Here is a 21,926-nt window from a genome sequence, read left to right as displayed (position 1 = left end):
AGTCTCTAACAACATGGAAGATATATTTTGCCAACAAACCCCTACTGCTATGTCACTAGCTTGAATTCTTATTAAATGAACTCAAATCCAATTCTTACAATGGCAACTGACCGTGACCACCTAAATATATATCTTTGTTCACTGAAGTGTAGAAAACTGAATGGAAAGACACACCTTAAACACTTTGCAAAGTTGAGGAAAATGTCTTCTGACTTCTGCAGTGAATTCTTTGCCTTCCTCACCCGTCAAGCGACTTCAGGGAACAGAAGGAAAAACAAGCAATATTCACAGGTTAAACATGTTATAATTGACATAGCTTTAAACTTCTAATACACAATTCATCAGCTAGTACAGAATAATTTCTTTCCTCAGAAAGCCAACACACAACACTGAAGAGGTTAAAGAGCAAAAATGACAGTCACCACATCATTAGTCTGACACATCAGTAGAATATTGTATTATAAAGTACATGTGTTCTAGTATAGTGCAAAAAGCGAAGTGAATAATGATCCATTTTGTGCTTGTGGAGCATAAAAAAACCCATCAAGGGCTTTCGTTTTTTGACAACTTTTATAAAAACATTAGAAGTTAATATGCAAGCTCTAAATGACTGTTGGAAATGAGATAAACTTCCCACAGAAATGTATGAGCTTGAAAAGCCCATTCCTCAAAAGCAGCTCTAGAATGCAGGCTCCCCACTCCAGGACAATTCTGGTTTGACAACTAGCAGCGATGATTTTGCACATACCTGAAGAAGATCCATATGGAAAAGCTATCCTTATCCTATAAAACGTTAACTTATCAGCTTCACGTAGCAAAAAACAACGATATTAAGTGCAACCATCCAGAAGACAATCTAAGAAATCTGTTGCTGCCTGATACTGTCTTTAAGTGAGGACTTTTTTGTCAGTTATCACTAGAAACCCGTAAAATCTCAGTATGATCAGTGTCACAGAATCACAGAATCAATGAGGTTGGAAGAGCCCTCTGGGATCATCGAGTCCAACCATTGCCCTGACACCACCATGGCAACTAGACCACGGTATTTAAGCGGTTACAACTTTATAAGTTACTACAAAACTGTACGACAGGAACTCAAGGGAAATACTGCTGGAAAGAGACAGTGCCTTTGCATACACCAACAAATCGAAAGATCCAGGTAAAAGCAGAACCTCATGGTTAAAAAGCACCTTCCAGCAAGAAATGCAATTCAGAGAAGACACGATCATTCCAACACCCGAAAAACACAGCAAGCCTAAGCTTTCCAAGCAGAAAGCTGGAATGCAAGTCTTGTTCCAGTTCGAAAAAAGTTATTATTTCCCAACATCCCTTCACCCACCTCCCACGAGATGTAGGAGGAGAGGCTCTCGGGTGAGCACAGACGGAAGAGACGCCCTCCCCCGCTTCCTCCCTCCATGCCCGCACATCTCCCACGATCTCCAGCCGGCGGCCACGCAGCCCCGAGCCCTGCAGCCCTCCCCGAATTTCAGGCCGGGCTGAAGCTTCCCCCCCCCTGCTCCGCCGCGGCGGCAGCGGGTACCGGGGCTCACTCTCCCCTGCCCCGGCCTGGGCACACGCGGGCCAAGCCTGCACACCGCCCCCTCGCTCCGCGCCTGCGGGGAGCCCCACAGGCCGCGGGCGGCCGCCGTCCCCTCAGGCAGCGCGGGGCCTCCCCGCGCCCCTCACGCTGCCCCCGCGGCCGCGAGGAGGCGGCCGCGGCCCGCACTCACTTGACGATGGTGAGGTGCGCGTCGGTGAGGTCCCCCGGCGGGGCCGCTGGGTCCTCCAGGGTCTCCAGCAGGGGCTGCAGGCTGGAGCCGGCGGCGGGAGCGCTCATGGTGCCGCCGAGCGCAACCACCGCTCGCCCCGCGCAGGCTCCCGCGCTAAGATGGCGGCGGGCGGGCCTGGCGGCGCGCGGGCCCGGGCTGCGGGTCCCAGCCAATGGGAGCGCGGCGAGGCAGGGCCGCCGGCCGAGCCGGAGGACATCGAACGGCGCCACGCGTTTCTCTCCGCGCGCGGCGGAGCGCGGAGCGATGGATCGCTTCCCGCGCCTGTCGGGCACCGCCCCCCCGGCGGGCACCGCCCCTCGTCGCCGATTGGTGGAGGCGGCGGCCCGGGGGCGGGGCGTGCGCGGGGGCCGCCTCTCGCCTCAGGCAGCGGCCGTGAGGGGCTGCGGCGCCGCGGGCGTCCGGGAGCTCCTGCGAGCTACAAATCATTAATTTGTGACTGGAAAATAATGTCTAGGCCTCCCAGAGCTGCTCCGTGTTACAGTTGGGCTCCTGCATGACCCTGAAATTCCTTAAGACCCCGTTAGTGGGTCTGTGCTGTGGCTGCAGCACCGAGAGCTGCCCACATCCACCGCACTGTCAGCACCGGGCCGTGCGCGGTACATCCCACCGCGTGGTAAAGCCCCTGAGAGGGGACAAGGGACACGTGTGAATTCCATTTGTGGGTGTAATATGAAATAGCGGCAGTGGCAGCAAATCCGAAGTGTGGAGAAACCCATTTTCTCCGGGATGGAGATAGGCCTGAGCAGTGACGTTCCTGGCTGGGTCTTCCTTAGTCCCCTGCAGGGCTTTGTGGTGGTGGTGGAGGTGCTTAGCAGGAGTGCCTGATCTGGAAAGCAACTCTTCACCAGTCGGCGTCACCCCTCTAGCTCCATGGGGGTTTCCAGACAGGCAGATATTTCCTGTACACCCATATGTACGTATGATCCATATCACAGAATCACAGAATCAATGAGGTTGGAAGAGCCCTGTGGGATCATCAAGTCCAACCATTGCCCTGACACCACCACGGCAACTAGACCAGGGCACTAAGTGCCATGGCCAGGCTTTTCTTAAACCCCTCCAGAGATGGTGACTCCACCACCTCCCTGGGCAGCCCCTTCCAATGGCTAATGACCCTTGCTGAGAAGAAATGCTTCCTAATGTCCAACCTGAACCTCCCCTGGCGAAGCTTGAGGCTGTGTCCTCTTGTCCTATCACTAGTTGCCTGGGAGAAGAGGCCGACTCCCACTCCACTACAACCTCCCTTCAGGTAGTTGTAGACTGCACTAAGGTCACCTCTGAGCCTCCTCTTCTCCAGGCTAAACACCCCCAGCTCCCTCAGCCGTTCCTCATAGGTCAGACCCTCCAAACCCTTCACCAGCTTGGTCGCCCTCCTCTGGACTCGCTCCAACACCTCAACATCTTTCTTGAAGTGAAGACCTGTTGCTTCTTAATTAAAGAAACAACAAAAACCCCCACAAAACCAACAAAACACCACCCTAGGTCATAAACAAAACGTTAACAGTTCTCATCATGCGTTTTCCTTATTAATAAACACTTTTGCTCATCTTGGAGAACTGGAATGATGTTCTGTAACAGGAGGATGAGAACAGGTTTAATGACATTTTATAACAGGAGGATGAGAACAGGTTTAACGACATTTTATAACAAAAGATGAGAAGGTTTATTCGGTACACCAGGAGACAGGATTAAAAAGCACCAGCAGATTGTAGGTGCAGCTTGATCCCATTAAACACCGTGATATGAACTTTATTTCCTGGCGCTCCCATGAAGCATGAATAAAGTGCTGGAAATCACAGGGGGAGAAGCTGCAGTGCTAGCTGCAACATTGTTCTCCAGTAAAGTCGGGAAGCAGGATCACATTCCCAGTGAAATTACAGTAATAAAAGCTCAAAGATTAAATAAATTTAAAGAACCGCGAATTAGAATAAATAAAGCAAAGATGGGTCTGATTAGCTTAAGATTCTCCTCCTCCTGTGCAAAAGTCTTTCTAAGGGATTCACAATGCTCCAAACAAAAAAATAATTCACAGGAAGATTCTCAGTGGGCCCTTAGGCTTCAGCAGATCTGGGGTCAAGAAAATATTCAGAGCAAAAGAAAGAAACTCTTAAAACTTATTCACTGCTTTAAATCAAGAAAAACATTTCAAAGTCTGAAAAGTTCTCAAGAAATAAAAATAATTCATTGGAAACTCAGGACACAATTAAAACAGAGGTAGCTTTAATGCTGCTTCAGACTGAGGAATTTAAACTGAAGTTAAAAACATACGGAGAATGATTTATGTTCATCAATTAAAAATAGTACAGTCTTCTTAAAACCCGTGTAAACAACGTACAGCATCTCGACAGGATCTTCTGAAGGGATCTGCTGGCACTCAGCAATTTCTTCTGATGCTTCATCTCACCAGTTTTATTATCATTACCAAGTCTTTCATTTGGTTCTTTACTAAGTGAAATCAGAGAAGTGAAAGGACTTGAACATCTCTTCTCTGGATGAGGAAACCCTGACAAAATTCATTGAGTAGTTTCTGATTCATCCTACAACAAAATTATGATGATAATGTAATTGATTCTGTGCTGTTCATCCTGCTTCCCAGTCTTCTGACTTCAGGCAATTACGTGGGCGGCTGCTAGGCCATCCACAAGATGAATTTATGTATCTTAAAAATAAGCTTACTCTAAAGGAAAATAAGGATAGAACAGCATATTACATTTAAAAATAATTTAAACGGTCACACAAAAAGTTTCTTCAAATTGTGCAAGAAATGAGGAGAAGGAGCAGTTTATATAGAAAAATAGGTTTTAAATCTTTGGTAACAATGAATTCTTCAGATTTTTACAGTACTTGCAATCTAAAAATAGTCTTCTATTATTCATGTAAGTACATTTTATAATTTATTTCCTAGTATACTTTATTAACAAAACTTATATAAAAGCAGAAAACAAAAAGTCAGAAAGTTATGAAGAAAATGTCTTATCTGAAGAAACAGATATCTGAACTGGTTTCTAAAACACGCTTCTTAATGAGTGTGTCTCTTTGCTCACATAATACCAAATTTTCCAGCTAAGAAGTTTGGTTTTCCTTGGGATGTTGTATTCTTTCCATCGCTTGGCTTTGAAGGCATGTCCATAGTAATATATCTAATTTGAAAACCACCAGCAGTCACTGAGGCATCTGTCAAAAACTTCAAGGTCATAACATTGCCTGGGACAAGAAAAAGACAAACAAAGGTTATGTTTTCAGGTAGTATAAAAATGTGATATTTCAGAGTTATTTTTGAAGTGTTCTTTCTTGTTTGCTTCTGAGATCTTTAGAGCAATCCACCTGGTCTGTCTGCTTCCCTGCTGCGGCCTGGGAGGATTCCAATTCCATCAGCCCCACGGAAAACCAGGCAGATTTTCATCAGTTTTCTTTGTCCACAGAGCCCAGAGGCTGATAAAGCTTTGCTGTAGCCAGCACTTTCTGCAAAGCATTTTCTGTTCTTTAAAACACTCTGCTTCACCCTACGTGTGAAATGTCACGCTTCACGTGAGAGACACATCTGGCATAGAGCCTCATGGATCTCTAGGTGCCACAGGGGTGAGCTTGTTGATGACACACAGAATAATGTCTACAAGCAGCTTTGGAAGTGTTCTGGCAATCCTTGCTCTTGAAATGGGAAAAATTTATTCAGTTACTCATGACAGATGGGCTGTATCAAGACGCCTGCGTGACAGCTCAAGGTGCGTAGGTGTACTGCCCCTGTAAGGCCAGCAGGATGCACCCTGGTGATCTTCTAACCAGACTTTTTTCCTTTTACATTTATTTAGAAGTAATTGCATTGATGAAAGAGCACGCTGGCAGTTTTGAATAGCAGGTTATGACACGAAGAGATTGTGTCTTTGGACATCTTTATCATATATTATTAGAAAGCAGGGAGAAAAGGTGATTTGGGCTGATTTTTTTTTTTACCATAAAGACTGCAAATATATTACCTGTGCTAATGATATCATCTGGCAACTCATCTCCACAAAACCTGGAAAAAAAATGCAAATGGTCATGACTAAACGACACAGCAAATATGCCAAACCCCCACTATATGAGGACCTATGCTGAACGGTGGCTCTCAGGCTGCACTCTCCTTTGGGGCTAAGCTGGTTAGAGGTATTCAGTGTATGTAATTCTCTGCTGTACATTAAAGCAATTGCCTAACGAATTTTTGTCATTATCTTACAGTAGGATTTAGCAGAGGGAAAAATGCAGGAAATATTTTTCAATATATGCAGGAAGTAAATGATGCAAAACAAGCAAAAGAGCAATTTAACAAGGCATTAAGGAGAAGAACAATGGCCCAAGGCTAAGAAAGGAAGAACATTGTCAAGAAAAACATTTAAAGTTATCTGTAAAAGCAAAACAAATGGGCTATATCCTTGCTTTGCTGCACATGATTTGTAGAGAGGATGTGAAAAGTGGCAGGAATTGCAAAGTGGTTTTTATCACTTTTCCTGGTTTATTTTTTGTTCTGGAAAATTGAGGTACTTCATAGCAAAATATGACTGCTAAAGGACAAGCAAAAATATGACATCAAAGAAAAGAAAGTGAAAACTAAGCAAAGAGGGAAACTAGTAAGAGAGCTTATATATAATTCTTGTTCTGTTCTGATATTGTTAGAAAATATTTTACTTTTGTAGCGACTAGTAACTTAAATACATTTTTGTTAAGTTTAACACTCCACCTCCCTCCTTTCAATTAAAGCAAATACAAAATTCTGTTTGAGATTGCTAAGAGTTATTCCTGTAAAATAATAGAGAATTAAGATAAGCAACTAACTAAAAAGTCTTGCAGCTTTCCTTCTTGTGATTTAACAAAGCAGAAAATGGCAAAGCACATTCTGTGAAACTCTTTACAGGCCTGTGGTAATGACAGTAAATTGCCAGGAAAGATAAGTCAATTGCTACAAGTATTATGGGTGTATGAGAGATGCTAATTGGATAAGGTAATACGGTGTTCTTCTGAAGTAATGTGCTGGGAAAAAAATTAAGTCATTTGATTATTTGCATATTAAAGCTGGAATTGCTTTACCTGCCCACAAAGCCACTGATATCATCATAGCTGTCATAGATTTCCAAGAAATCAGCCATACAAGCAATGTCGTCTTCAACATCAAACTCTAGAAACTGTAGGTGAATACGCTGTCCATACTTTACTCTAATGTGCCAGTAGCAAATTTGGTCGTTTTCATACTCATTTGGGTAGCCTGGTGACTTAAAAACGTGTTTTGAATCTGTGAAGACTCCACCACATTCTTTTCCTAAGAGAAAAATAAAAACAACAGAGTTTAAGTGTTCATTCTGGACGTGGCTATGGTTTAAATCTTTGTGCAATTTGACCCAGCAGGTCCGTAGAAGATCACACAGGAACACCCAGCGTGACAGCACTTTTCATCTATTTCAGCAGTTGCAAGAAATGTCAGTCATTGCTAGCTTTTGGGAGCAGATAGTTTGGAAACAAGAGGCATGATCCAACACTCACGGCATTCAGAGGAAAAGCTTTCATTGACTGCAGTGGACTTTGGGCCAGAGCTAAGTGTTTTATGTCAAAGGCATTTGGGGTTTCTGGCAATGTCAAACTCTAAGCTTTACACCTGTACTTGGAAGTCACCCTGGCATTCACTTTCTTCTGCAAAAACCTCTTGAAAGTGTGTCTTCTACAAAAAAAAAGTATAAAAGCAAGTGACTCCATACATTGCATTGTTCTCCTGTTATTGCTGCAGCTCTTCACTCCCTTTGGAATGTCTCCTTTGGGACAAAAAACGCTCATTCCGGTTCGATTCAGTGGCCTTTTGAACTTTACCAGCTCCCTGGCAGTGGGACCAACCAATCTGGGGACCTCACACTGCCTGGCTTTAGGATTTGTCACAGTTCCCCAAGTTCAGACCTGGCAGAGAGGGAGGTACTTTCTAAGGGAGATTCAGGGCACGTGAGCTAGGAGCCTCAAGCTGGACAGTGGGATTAACCCTCTTAGTCTGTACATTGTCCACGAGTCCCGTACTTTTCAGCTCCAGATCTGTGCTAGGTTGGGTGTACATTTCAAACACGCTAACAGTTCCACAAGTTCCTCTTGACACCTTTAGCATCCCAAAGAAGAGCATAGGCTCAGTTCAATCCAAGATTTGTCTTTGTTCCACCAGGCTACTTGTCTCCCACCTGCAAACAGACTTCGTGGCCAGGCTTTGTGGCAGACTGTCCAGCAAGCGTGAATACACATCCCTTTAATGGGGGTGACTCAAGCTGTCTGCTGAGTGTTGGCAGTTCTGGTTTCCTTTTGTCCTCTCACCAAACAGTGCATTTGGAAAATAACTCCCTCAGCCCAGAGGAGAAGGCTGACAAAGGAGAAAGTCGGGCTGGCAGTTTACGTGCAGCAATAACGAACGCAGAGGCCTCTCTCGCAGTTCTCTTTGTATGCTGAACATCTGCGAACGTCCCCCACCCCACAGAGCTATGTGATTAACAACTGCCCCACTCACATAAACAAGCTCAAGCCCTCTGAGCGCAAACAAAATGTGCACAGCTGTACAGACGTCACGGACGACTCCAGCTTTTGGCTCTGCCAGGCAGGGTAATGCACTTGGAGTACACGCAGAATCACAGAGTCAATGAGGTTGGAAGAGCCCTCTGGGATCATCGAGTCCAACCATTGCCCTGACACCACCATGGCAACTAGACCAGGGCACTAAGTGCCATGTCCAGGCTTTTCTTAAACACCTCCAGAGATGGTGACTCCACCACCTCCCTGGGCAGCCCCTTCCAATGGCTAATGACCCTTGCTCAGAAGAAATGCTTCCTAATGTCCAACCTGAACCTCCCCTGGCAGGTTCAGGAGAGTAGTAGGAGAGCCAAGCAGTGCACAAAGTTAAGCTTTGCTTTTCTTCTTGGTGCCTACTTTTTCTGTCTTCCCTGCTATACAAAGTGATATCAAGCTAAACAGAAACACCATCCATGTCAATATTTCAGTCATCTGCAGTGTAGTGAATGGAGAGATGTCCTGTATCTGGTGAAGTCACAGAATCATAGAATGGTTAAGGGTTGGAAGGGCCCTCTGGAGATCATGTCGCCCAACCCCCTGCCAAAGCAGGTTCACCCAGAGCACGTTGCACAGGGTCGTGTCCAGGTGGGTTTGAATATCTCCAGAGAAGGAGACTCCCCCCTCCCTGCGCAGCCTGTTCCAGGGCTCTGGCACCCTCACAGCAAAGAAGTTCCTCCTCATATTCAGATGGAACTTCCCATGTTTCAGCTTGTGCCCATTGCCCCTTGTCCTGTCACTGGGCACCACTGAGAAAAGTCTGGTCCCCTCCTCTTGACACCCGCCCCTAAGGTATTTGTAAGTGTTGATAAGATCCCCTCTCAGTCTGCTCTTCTCCAAGCAGAACCGACCCAGCTCCCTCAGCCTCTCCACATAAGAGAGGTGCTCCAGGTGTCAGTCACATTTGAACCGTGACTCCAGATCTGCTTTGGAGATCCACTTCTCTTCCTCTAGTTACACATGCACGCAGACACGCACACGGCCCTGCTGCGAGCTGGATCTGCAGGTGTTTCAGTCCCAGACATGGCATTTTCAAAAGCTGTTTTATCTCAGGCACAAGAAAGAAGGCATCAGGGTTAACACTAAATTTAGCCTGTTCACACGCAAAATATCTGGAAAACGGTTCCCTTGTTAAACACCTCGATTAGTCATTTAAATGAAATTGTAGGCTAAATGTAAACACTCTTACACAAGACAAGACATTCGCACATCACATTGGAAATATTACTTACCTTTTTACTCAACAACAGCATATCATTCCATTTTTAGTCTCTGAAAGAACTTTGCTTAGGCCCCGTTATATATGGTACAATGCAGTGTAGAGACACCGAGCTCTGCGCGAGCCAGATCAGCTCAGGGAACAGCAGAGGGGGCTTGGTGCAAGGCTCCAAATAAATCTGTATCGACACGCCCCCCTTCTCAGACAGCATGTTTATGGTATTGAAGCTAACTCATGCAGAGCCTGGGTGCCTTTGTGCAGCCAGACAGCATGGTGGGTAGGCATAACCTCGGACCCGAAGAGCAACGGGTTGTTTTTGAACACACCATTAGGATTGTAGCAGTAGGCATCCCATCTCTCGCTCCTGTTGAGGCGGATCCCGTAATCAACAATACCAGTTTTTCCAAAGCCACAGTTGGCTCCAGCTTTTACTATGGGATAACCAACTCTGCCCTTTGCCATCCAGCCAGCAGCACACACGTGGAAACCTGCAACAGGGAGAAAAAGAGTCAGGGATGTGATAAATCAATCCTAGGCAAGGAACTCTGCTTTTTATTCAAGTTTTACTCAAGCTGATCAATGAGTTGGGTGTAATTGGCCTAATAATAGAAATTGAACTACAGGAAAGAATGGTACTTTGAGAGGACAATTTAAAACACAGGATACACAATTGCATTGTGTTCTCCACAATATGACTATTGGTTCTTCATTTGAAAGCAAAGATCAAATGCAGATGGACTATATAGTTTCCCTGTAGTGAGTTTTAAGTGCTGTACCAGCATTTGCAACCAAATTATACATTGGATGGGTTATATAAGTGTGTTCTTTGTTTCCCTTTTAAATTCACACAAATTTACTCAATCATATCTCAAGAGTGTGCAGCATTAAGTTCGGAGAGTGAATAAAATCCTACATAGAGAAGACAGCTAAGAAAACGAAGTATTTACTTAAAATACTTTCAATTTCAATTTAAATACCTGAAATGCCTCAAGTATTCCTTGCCAAACAAAAAGATGCTGTTAATGCATTTTGTGGCTGAGAACTTAAAAACAATAGCCAAAGAATGCAGTGTTTTTCACTGTCTGGTAGAGACCAATTCAATGTTTTCACCCAGACGAACTGGAACATATTTGTGGCGTCCTAGGACTACGAAGCTACTCAGAAGAGACAAAAGTACCCTTTTTACATGTGTGCTGGTGCTGAGAGCCAGCTTCTGACTCAGCGGCGTAGCCTGCAAATTGCTGGAGTGGAGGATATTTTCCATTGTTTTCCTAACGCTCTGAATGAATTACAGACTCACAGAATCCCAGAATCAATGAGGTTGGAAGAGCCCTCTGGGATCATCGAGTCCAACCATTGCCCTGACACCACCCTGTCAACTAGACCAGGGCACTAAGTGCCATGGCCAGGCTTTTCTTAAACCCCTCCAGAAATGGTGACTCCACCACCTCCCTGGGCAGCCCCTTCCAATGGCTAATGACCCTTGCTGAGAAGAAATGCTTCCTCATGTCCAACCCGAACCTCCCCTGGCCAAGCTTGAGGCTGTGTCCTCTTGTCCTATCGCTGGTTGCCTGGGAGAAGAGGCCGACTCCCACTGCGCTACAACCTCCCTTCAGGTAGTTGTAGACTGCACTAAGGTCACCTCTGAGCCTCCTCTTCTCCAGGCTAAACACCCCCAGCTCCCTCAGCCGTTCCTCATAGGTCAGACCCTCCAGACCCTTCACCAGCTTGGTCACCCTCCTCTGGACTTGCTCCAACACCTCAACATCATTTCTCATTAGGAATCACATAGAAATACAGTAGACCCCTCACTCAGCTCCACTTTTCACTCCAACCACACCACTCACTCTCTCTCAGAGCAAATATGGCTGGAATAAACACTATGAAAGCATCTTGACTGATGATGTGAAAAATAGCAACACACATTTACTACGGAAGCTCCCCGGGGATAAACGCCTTCCCGCGCAGCCCCCAGCACCCCCCAGGTGCTGTAGCTGGGGAGGTACCATTGCTTCCCAGCTCAGCCAGACCGCTCTCCGCTGGGTGTTGCTGGTTCCAGGACTGTGCTGCACCCAGAGCCCAGGGGGATGCGAAGCGCTGTGTGCAGATGGCATCCCTGACAGCTCCAGGGAGTTTACAAGTCTCTCAGTCCCAGAGTTCATAACGTTCATGAAGATACAAGACTGGCAACACAAGGAATGAGCGATGTGAAAAGCAAACAGCCACGATTTTTTCCGAACCTATTTTTCTCGCCGCCTCCAGCTGCTGATAGGTGGCTAGATGTCCTCCCTCGTACTCACAGACTGCTTTGGCTTCTGCGTAGGTGAGCTGGTACTTCCCGGAGCGTGACTCCCTGTGATACACTCCAGCTGCTCGCTCTGTGGGACCAAAGCAATACATGATTTCAGCATTGTGCCCACCTTCTGGGGTGCTCTCACCACCTCCCGCAGGACCCCCAAGACGTGCACTTTGGGCTGCTGTCCAGGTGAGAAGAGAAACAAAATGGTCAGCTAGTAGCTGTGCCACTTGGACAGCGCCAGGAAAAATATGTCCCTCCCAACCCAAAGGCATGATTTTTCAACCCAAAGGTATGTTTTTGTTTGGGAGAAGTTTTGAACAACAGAGCTAGTCAGAGCTTGGTGAGTTTTTGAACAACAAGATCAACAAAGGCAGGGAAGGAGTCCCCTAGGACTACGCAGAAGGCAGTAGTTATGGGAACGATCGACTGGTGTCAGCATCACTGGTTCCATGGATCCTACCCCACTCAGGGGAAGCTCGTTCTGGATTGCTATCACAGCATACTTTTGGATGTAACTTGTAAGTGCCTTTGTCAGATGAATCAGAGCTTTGTTTTGACTCTCCAGAGAAGTTAAATCAGAGCTACTTGGCTAGAGGAGAAGCAGAAACTGAAGGGAATAAAAATGCGAAATAAAAATATCTGAGCTTGCGTCACGAAGGGCAGGACCAGAACAATTGCTGGCTGACATTTGTGCTGCACAGAAAATTAATACACTTTCTTCATTATTTTTTTCTTTGCTGTTGAAAGTACAATATAAAGCAGCTTTCCAGGGAAACCTAGAAACTATCGGTACTACTACAAGTTTTATAATCTTGTCATGTTTCACTTGTATGGAAATCTGTCTCAGAACCAATCTGCATATCTATCTGAGTGGTGATTTTGTTTCGATCTTTCTTATATTTCATGTAATCTGAGAGAAATGGCTGCCTGTAGCTATCACTGGTCAACATGACTGAACAAACACGCAAAACAGGAAGCATTTTTTACAGTAGTTATTTGTACCATGGGAAAAAAAGAATGTCTTTTCTAGGGACACTCGAGTCAGTAGTTTTGGCTAGGTTGGGATATTTTTTAAAAAAACCCACGGTCACCACTGAATTGTGGTTAGCGATGGTGAGAACCCTCATTAGATACAGAATGACGTTTGCCAATGGAGTTTTTGGACCCGCAGCCACTGGCCTTGCGCCCAGGGAAGTAAATGATATTGCTGACAACAGTCTCAGAAGACTGAGAGCTGCTTTCTGTAACATCACTGGGAATGTCACTGGCATGGGCGTGGGATAACATAAATTCCGTGGAAAAATCTTCCTGAAGAAGCCAGTTCCATTGCAAAGAAGAGTCACAGCAACTAATAGCTGTGGAATAATGGTATGCTGTATTAAAAAAAATCTATTTAAATTAAAAATGTATTCATAGGAAGCCAAAGAGTAAGGGGCAACTGAATTCTAAGGGTTGTCACCTTTGCAAAGGTGACCAGTCACAGCCAAAGCAAGAGCAGCCTTAAAGCTTATTGTCCCTTGGTTGCTGGTAAAAGCCCCCATGGCTCTGGCAGCCACCTTTGCAAGACCCACCCTGTTCCTTCCCTGGAACTGCTGCTGGATGTACCAGCAGGGATTCAGGGGGCATCGCCACTGCTCGGACTCCTCACTCTTGGACCCAGCAGTAAAAACTTATCATTTTTAGTTGTTCTCCTGACTTTTTCACCTGGCAATATTGTTTTCAAATCTTATCCCTCAAAAGGTATGTACTCCCACTTATTGACTCTAAAATATCACTATGGACAGGCACCACGTTTTTCAGAATATTGCTGGAAAGATCTGCTCATCGCAGGTTCTGCAACGGCTGCTCTACCAACAGCAGCACCACTGAGTCTTCCTGCAACGCCTTGGTGGGTGGTGTTACCCTGCTGAGAGCAATCACCAATCTGTAGCTCTGTTACTCCTTCGTAACATGACAAAAGTAGCCTTCAGGAAGACAGACCACACACATGTACTCCGCCAAGCTTTGAGATTTGAGGCTGGCTCGGTGTGTCACAGTTTAACGATACGGTCTTCCCTAACAGTACATCCTAATTAACTGAGCAGAGCTTTCACTGGCATTTTTTATCCCTCCCTCTTAATTACATTAGGGGCTGTGCAGAAAGATAAACTGCATCAGCAAAACCAGACCTAGGTCAAAGCATTGTACTTATTAACTATTAATATACATTTACATATTTACTTATCTGTGTATGTATATACATATATACAAATGTTCACAGTCATACATGAACACACACACACACATGAATTACTATTAGTCTTAAATTAGGAAGAATTTCTTCTCAGCAAGGGTCATTAGCCATTGGAAGGGGCTGCCCAGGGAGATGGTGGAGTCACCATCTCTGGAGGGGTTTAAGACAAGCCTGGCCATGGCACTTAGTGCCCTGGTCTAGTTGCCATGGTGGTGTCAGGGCAATGGTTGGACTCGATGATCCCAGGGGGCTCTTCCAACCTGATTGATTCTGTGATTCTGTGATTCTGTGATCTGACCTGCCTGAAATATCTTCCTGGACAACAGTGAGAGCTTTCAGCAAAGTTCGTTCGTTCTTTGACTAAAAACCTGCATATTGGGATGGTTCTCTCAGGGATTTCTCTACCCGCTTTTCTTCTTTGGTTCTTACTCAAAAGATCATGGGTTACATGGCTGACAGGACATGTTTCCTCCCACTCACATTTCTTAAAATCTCTTCTTGAAGTCCAGGGACAGCAGGATCCTGCAAGGACAGCGACCCTCCACACACCCACAGCAGTAGGAGATGGTAAAATGTAGCCAATCTCTTCTGCACAAACACAACAAACGTGAAATTTGGCCTAATAAAGTACCCTCAATATGCATGACACAAATACTAAATGCTAACTGAAAAGAAATACGTAACTTTTCACAGAATCACAGAATCAATCAGGTTGGAAGAGCCCTCTGGGATCATCGAGCCCAACCATTGCCCTGACACCACCATGGCAACTAGACCATGGCACTAAGTGCCATGTCCAGGCTTTTCTTAAACCCCTCCAGAGATGGTGACTCCACCACCTCCCTGGGCAGCCCCTTCCAATGGCTAATGACCCTTGCTGAGAAGAAATGCTTCCTAATGTCCAACCTGAACCTCCCCTGGCCAAGCCTGAGGCTGTGTCCTCTTGTCCTATCGCTGGTTGCCTGGGAGAAGAGGCCGACTCCCACTCCACTACAACCTCCCTTCAGGTAGGTGTAGAGTGCACTAAGGTCACCTCTGAGCCTCCTCTTCTCCAGGCTAAACACCCCCAGCTCCCTCAGCAGTTCCTCGTAGGTCAGACCCTCCAGACCCTTCACCAGCTTGGTCACCCTCCTCTGGACTTGCTCCAACACCTCAACATCTCTCTTGAAGTGCGGGGCCCAGAACTGGACACAGGATTCAAGGTGCGGCCTCACCAGTGCTGAGTACAGAGGAGGGCCATGTAGAGTTACTGGCATGGGCCTGTGCTAACATGCATGGTCATCCTCGGAGTACTCCACCACACGGGGCAGGTGGGGCCCCTAAACCACACTGACACACAGCGTGCGAACGGGGATGAAATTCTGAACACAAAGCGAGCAGCAGCTGTCCGGGGAAACCTACTTTGTGGCACTCAAATAAGCGTATGAGCATATTTGGGCAAGACTGCTCCAATCTTCTCAACAGTTTACAATAAACCTTTGGTTATAACGTGCTTGTGTCAAAAATGAGCAACAATAAAATTCCACTCACACAAGAAAGACATTAACAGGAAGGTGGTACAGGCAGCTGCAGGAGGACTGCACGCTTACCGAGAAAACGAGGTTTTGTAACAAGAAAAAAGGTAAAAGACATGAGCATTTCTAGACTGCCAGTAATTCAAGATTTTATATTTGTGCAACTGATTTACTGAGGGAGAAAGGTAAAATGGAAAACTCCCTTCATTTTCAATTTGGTCTGGATAGTGCTTTATCAGCAGGAGAGGAGATAAGCAAAGCTCGGGTGTCACTGCGCATTCTGAGGTTTTATTCAAGGGACAATGTCTTGCTTTAATCATAGAATCATAGAATCACAGACTGGTTTGGGTTGGAAGGGACCTTAAAGATCATCCAGTTCCAACCCCCTGCCATGGGCAGGGACACCTTCCACTAGACCAGGTTGCTCCAAGCCCCATCCAACCTGCCCTTGAACACTGCCAGGGAGGGGGCAGCCACAGCTTCTCTGGGCAACCTGGGCCAGGGTCTCACCACCCTCACAGCAAAGAATTTCTTCCTAATATCTCATCTCAATCTCCCCTCTTTCAGTTTAAAACCGTTCCTCCTCGTCCTGTCACTACTTGTCCTTGTAAAAAGCTCGTGCACAATGAGTATGAGATTGAGGTTACTTGTTTTACTGTTCAAGTGACACTTTTTTTTTTTAAATACAAAGCTGCATAAATTGGATGGCTGTGATTTTGCCAAATTTTTCTTTATTTATATATAATATCACTGAACTCCATTGGTAATTCAATTAACTGCATTTTGAGGTTTGTTTCGATGATTTTGTTGCTGTAGTTACACTAGATCATGCACTTCTAAAGGAGCTTCAACAGAGGCCTGGAGATAAGAAAGCAGAGTGGTTACTTCACACTTGCACACTGTGCTTCCAGATTTTGCCTGTGTTTGTTTATTTAGAGCAACTCATCACTTTTTACCCCATGGATTATTTTTATTTACTCTCATGGTAAATGCTAACGGTGTAGCAAAACAATTTTATTATGCATTCCAGTTAACGCTCTGTTTCTTCATTTTAAAGAATTAGAAAATTTTTTCTTCAAATTGACTTCAATTCATAAAACTGCTTAAATGATCACTGCTATCACAAATTCACATTTATGCTGCAGAAGCCCCTGAATGCTACACCGAGCGTGGCTGGTTGCAGCAGTCATGTGGATACACCAGTATCTGCAAATAAAACACCCAGGACCCATTCCTTGGCCATGAGTGCAAGTGGCATGATGTGTGCCTGGGCTCTCTTCCCTGGCACCAGGGTGGTCTCATCCAGGGATGGTCCGTGGCCCGGCTCTTGCTGGTGCTGCACTGGAGCACTCTTTAGAAGACCACTGACTGGCTGAGAGCAAAACTGTGCCAGGGGACGTGAGAATGGTTAGAGCACAGGCAGGACCTGTGCACGGCCATGTGCTGGTCACTTGTGCAGGGACAGCCTGTGCAGGCTACAGAAAAACAGGACCCTGACTCAGACACAGACACAGACACAGAATGTCAGGGATTGGAAGGGACCTCGAAAGATCATCTAGTCCAATCCCCCTGCCGGGGCAGGATTACCTAGACCATATCACACAGGAACACGTCCAGGTGGGTTTTGAATGTCTCCAGAGAAGGAGACTCCACAACCTCTCTGGGCAGCCTGTTCCAGTGCTCTGTCACCCTCACCGTAAAGAAGTTTTTCCTCATATTTATGTGGAACCTCCTGTGCTCCAGCTTGCACCCGTTGCCCCTTGTCCTGTCAAGGGATGTCACTGAGAAGAGCCTGGCTCCATCCTCATGACACTTGCCCTTTACATATTTATAAACATTAATGAGGTCACCCCTCAGTCTCCTCTTCTCCAAGCTAAAGAGACCCAGCTCCCTCAGCCTCTCCTCAGAAGGGAGATGTTCCACTCCCTTAATCATCTTCGTGGCTCTGCGAAGCCCCTTTGCTCATTGCTCCGACCACATCCCTTCCACACAAGAATACCCATCACAGCCTGTACCAAATTCAACTTCTCTGCCCCTGTTATCAGGGCTTAACACAGCCTCAGGCCTGCTTATCCTCTGTGTCTCCTCACTGTTATTCCACCCAAGAATACTAGCTTTGCTTGTTTCTCACACAAACCTCTTCTCTGCCACCCTTTTTTTGAATAGCAGCCCCTTGAGGTGGTGCATGAAGCTGCCAAGCTGTCCTCCCCCCGAGCTCTCCCCCACCCGAGCACCTTCAGCAGCTACGGGACGCAGCAGGCGTGTTCCAAGTTTAGAAGGAAAGAGAAGTCATTAAAAATGTGCAGTCGAATGGAAAACAATATAGATCCCTTCTCCTTCTCATTTATATTCCTGTTAGTTTACACAGTCCTCTGAGAAGAGACTGGAGTCACGTGGCTGCTGCACCAGCTAATAGAGCGTGGCCCCAATCCCTCACAAAACATCTGAGCACAACAGAAGCGTGTACCGGCTACAGGAATTCCTTACAACCCTTAAAGAAATATGCAACATTCTGGAGAGGATAAAGGAGTTGGTCAGTGTTTGTCTATACAAAGGGGCACTCGGTGCATGTTTTTGTTTTGGCATCCTTTATGTGACTATATTCTGAATATGCCTTTCTGTTTTATTGGATAATTATAAGGATCTATAAAGAACTCTAAGAGCTATTTAAACCCACTTGAAGTATAAGAAACTATTCCCACAGCATTTTCTATAGCCCTTTTGAAATCCCTCCGCTGTTTAATGATGTGAACAAACCAACGGCCAAAACATATACATTTCTGTACTTTCCTAGAAACCTAGGAAATATTATCACTATTATTTCCAGATCATTTAGTTTCATATGTAGGACCCAGGCATCTGAAGTATGTTCAGGCAGAAAGTAATTCATTCCTTTGGCAAATGTTTCTTTTCATACTCGTTTTCCTTCATTAGAAGCAACTGTTATTTAACGCTGTTTTCACTTTACCTCATGGTGTAGGAAAACATGTTCAGATGAAATATTCCATAACTACTTTTTCCTGCACTTCAGAGAAATGGTAAAAATAGTAAGGTCAGAAGGACAAAACTTACAGCCACTACTCAGATGATCACCAATTTCAATGCACGATTTTGCTAATATTAATGCACGGCTCAATTTTGTACGGCTAGGTGCTCATTTTTATGCTATTAAACAAACACAGTGACTTCTGCAGCAAAACATTCACGATTAAATTATTTCTTACCTAACCAGATGGAGTTATGCAGCACTCCGTCCTTGAATCCCCACGCTTCAGCCTTGTCCCACAGCAGGGCAGAAAAGAAAACGAGTGCAATCATCTCTTCTGAACTCTTGGGCTGTAAATGTTCCCTGTTAAAACGCTCCGGGTAACCTCTGCTAGCAGCTGGCTGGATCCTATTGGAACATCTGGGAGCCAGATCTTAAATAGTGCTTTCAGCCATGAGGTCAGCAAGCCTGCTCCAATTGTGCTTGCTGTAGTATTATTACACAATTAACTGCGATGTCTGCAGTCGCCCATGTGACTCACTTTTGGCTCTCTTGATCCCCAGCGTGTCCAAGAAATCATTCTATCCCTCACTACTGCAGCACACATGAATGCTTTTCAAGCCAAAGTCTGTTCATTCTTCAGCACTCGCTGTCTTCAAATTCCATAAAACAATAAAACTAATGACCAGTCTATCTGCTTATAGTGTTTCTAGTCACACTATTTACAGGACTGAAGAGAATCACACATATTACCTCTCATTCTCATTTAAACATTCTGTTCTTCCATATATAATTTGGATTTAATTTCACACTGACCTAATCAATGAAAAAACGTAAGGAGAATATTTTGCAGTGGCTATTTGAATTCAGTTTCCCTACGTGGAATCTGTAACTGCAAGTCAAACTCCCAGATCAGCATAAAACTGCAAGTGTCAAAAACAGATGCTCTTTGTTCTGCAAGTGGGAAATAAAGCTAAAAACTTCCCCTCCAAACCACAGTTTAAAATCTGATTCATAGCGTGACAGCTGTCTGCTTGTCTTCCCTTCTGGCTGGCAGTGAATACTGCAGCTGCTGCTTGTGGGTGAGTGGGAGAGCAGAAAGGGGGAAAGATGAGAGTATGGAAAATGGTCTGGTGCTCCACGCTCCTGAGCAGCCATTGGAAGAGTCTGCTCTCCAGTTCTGATAACATTTGTAACTTCTGAGTCAGGACCTATAGCAAAAGATGTGCTCATGACCAGGAACACAATCAAGTTAAAACAAATGAAAAGGAAAGGGTGGAGGGCTCTGTGCCTACTCAAAAATATTTCACACAGATGACTGTTGTACCAAGGAGGAAGATATTCTTGGTCACTTACCGTACAGTGATGAGTGCCTAGCTACACTGTACACACAGACACACACGTATTCCTCCCACCTGCAGCTCAGGCAGGTGCTGAAGGGGAGAGCTGTGGGGAAACACAGCTGAGAGCGCGCCTGTCGCCTGCATCAGAGCAGCAAGGCACCTTCTGCCAAAATACCCGTGCCTTGACCTGTCACTCTTCAGCGCTCACTGATGAGAGCAAACCTGTTCTTCCAATGAAGCTCACCTACATGTCCATTCCTGCTGTGCACAGCCATGCCAGATTCCTTTGAGTTTGAACCTTCAGTGTGCAGCAGCAGATGTACAATCTATGTGTGTCTTCTCACTCCCAACAAACCTCATGAGCACTCTGATGTCAAGGCCTGGCACTGGGACTTTCCACTCAGGTACCACAGCCCGCTGGCCCCCTCTGACCAGCCTGGGACATTCAGGGCTCAGTGGCTTATTGTCCTCTGTCCTGCCGTGCTCGTGAGCTACCAGAGAGTGGGACGCTGGGACCAGGGTACTGCCTTCTCCAGTCTCTCCCACACTGATCATCCCAGGATGCTGCTTGTCCCACCACACTTTACAGCTCCTCTGTCAGCAAAATGATAAAGCACTCCAGAGCCTTGTCTCGTTGCATGGAGGTAGGAGCCTCTACACAACCTACTGCACTACAACCTCTACCTGAAGGAAGGTTGTAGTGAAGTGGCAGTCGGCCTCTTCTCCCAGGCAACTAGCGATAGGACAAGAGGACACAGCCTCAAGCTTTGCCAGGGGAGGTTCAGGTTGGACATTAGGAAGAATTTCTTTTCAGAAAGGGTTATTAGCCATTGGAATGGGCTGCCCAGGGAGGTGGTGGAGTCACCATCTCTGGAGGGGTTTAAGAAAAGCCTGGACATGGCACTTAGTGCCCTGGTCTAGTTGCCATGGTGGTGTCAGGGCAATGGTTGGACTCGATGATCCCAGAGGGCTCTTCCAACCTGTTGATTCTGTGATTCTGTGATTCTGTGAGCCCTGCTCTGTTTCTTCTTTCTAGATTTGAGGATTGGTGCTTTATTTGTACTTGTTTTCTACTTTAATGCCCAATAGATAAGAGTCCAAGCTTTTTGAATGAGACCGAATTCAACATTATTCTGTGAAAGCACAATAAAAGTCTGTTGCTTTCTAAACATCAATATCCGAGACATGTATCTGAGGTTACCTGGGATGTGAGGTGTGAAGATGGCAGCATACACTTTTCAGGTGGTGCTGAATGGAGGAGACAGCGCTGAGGGTGCTGCTCTGGAGCATTCATTTCTCACGAGCTGAAGGAAACTGGCACTCAGCCTGTGCTGGTTTGGAGTTGTGACATATTCGTGGTATCTTCTGGGAACCTAGAAACAAGAGAGGCATGAGGGAAGGAATGGAAACCAAAGGAAAGTGAAAATTCAATAGCAATATCATTCACTGATAGTCTAAAAAGACAAATTACTGATTCAGATGAAGAGAATCTTCTTGGACTGATGTGAAGATTTCTCTTTCTGAAAGAAGTATGATGCAGACATCTTTCTCTGCACAGGCCACCTTTTCTCTCTGCCATTCCATGCCAATTCCTCTGGATGATATTGCAATGTGAGTCGATAGCTTAATGATCTTCCATCAGAGCCAGATGTCTACACCACGGGGAATTGTTGTGTTCTGTGGTAGGTGGGTGCCAATCCCACAAGATCACAAAAATGTGTTAGTAGTGACTAACCCATGAAAGCAAGGAGTGAATACCAACTTGGAGATGATTTGTAATAGACTACCACATGGAGATTCTTGAGAAAGACACTCATGCAATAATGAATAACTAGATATTTTTTTACTGAAGTTAACTGTTAATGGTGAAAGGTCTCAGTTAGAAAAAGCAACTTCATAAGTAAAGGACGTAAAGTAGCAAACAGTTCTAATAATGACAGTATCTGACAGCATCTCTTGATTTATTCAAGAGGCCGCACCT

The 21,926-nt window shown here is 45.5% G+C and overlaps 2 protein-coding genes across 5 annotated transcripts in view; both read right to left on the bottom strand.

The window, feature by feature from the left end:
* The window catches only part of RIF1 (replication timing regulatory factor 1), a 33,063-nt gene extending 31,220 nt beyond the window's left edge, over positions 1-1,843 (bottom strand). For 3 of the 4 annotated variants that reach the window (XM_068407620.1, XM_068407622.1, XM_068407623.1), the window contains exons 1-2: positions 1,731-1,837; positions 175-253 (exon numbers count right to left, since the gene is read on the bottom strand). In XM_068407620.1, coding sequence (XP_068263721.1) covers positions 175-253; positions 1,731-1,837 — 186 coding nt within the window. Of the gene's footprint in view, positions 1-174; positions 254-1,730 lie in introns of all 4 variants that reach the window. The other variant, XM_068407624.1, reaches the window with a different exon arrangement.
* A 2,220-nt stretch (positions 1,844-4,063) lies between these two features.
* Positions 4,064-18,978, bottom strand: TNFAIP6 (TNF alpha induced protein 6). The gene is made up of 6 exons (XM_068407625.1): positions 18,841-18,978; positions 11,811-11,948; positions 9,897-10,058; positions 6,852-7,080; positions 5,765-5,805; positions 4,064-4,994 (listed from the first exon to the last, which is right to left on the bottom strand). The coding sequence occupies exons 1-6, from the start codon at positions 18,932-18,934 to the stop codon at positions 4,831-4,833; spliced, it is 828 nt and encodes a 275-aa protein (XP_068263726.1). The 5' UTR covers positions 18,935-18,978; the 3' UTR covers positions 4,064-4,830.
* Positions 18,979-21,926: the final 2,948 nt, after the last annotated feature.

Source organism: Nyctibius grandis, chromosome 9, assembly GCF_013368605.1.
Source record: "Nyctibius grandis isolate bNycGra1 chromosome 9, bNycGra1.pri, whole genome shotgun sequence".
Taxonomy (NCBI): Eukaryota; Metazoa; Chordata; class Aves; order Nyctibiiformes; family Nyctibiidae; genus Nyctibius; species Nyctibius grandis.
The sequence above is the reverse complement of the archived record's forward strand: the minus strand, read 5'-3'. Positions and strand labels throughout refer to the sequence as shown.

Coding starts and splice junctions, on each gene's coding strand:
- TNFAIP6 (XM_068407625.1), bottom strand. CDS start 18,934: ATGATTGCACTCGTTTTCTTTTCTGCCCTGCTGTGGGACAAGGCTGAA. Junction 7,081..9,896: donor CTACTGCTACAATCCTAATG/GTGTGTTCAAAA, acceptor TTTTTCTCTTAG/GAAAAGAATGTGGTGGAGTC. Junction 5,806..6,851: donor ATCAGTGGCTTTGTGGGCAG/GTAAAGCAATTC, acceptor TTTTTTTTCCAG/GTTTTGTGGAGATGAGTTGC.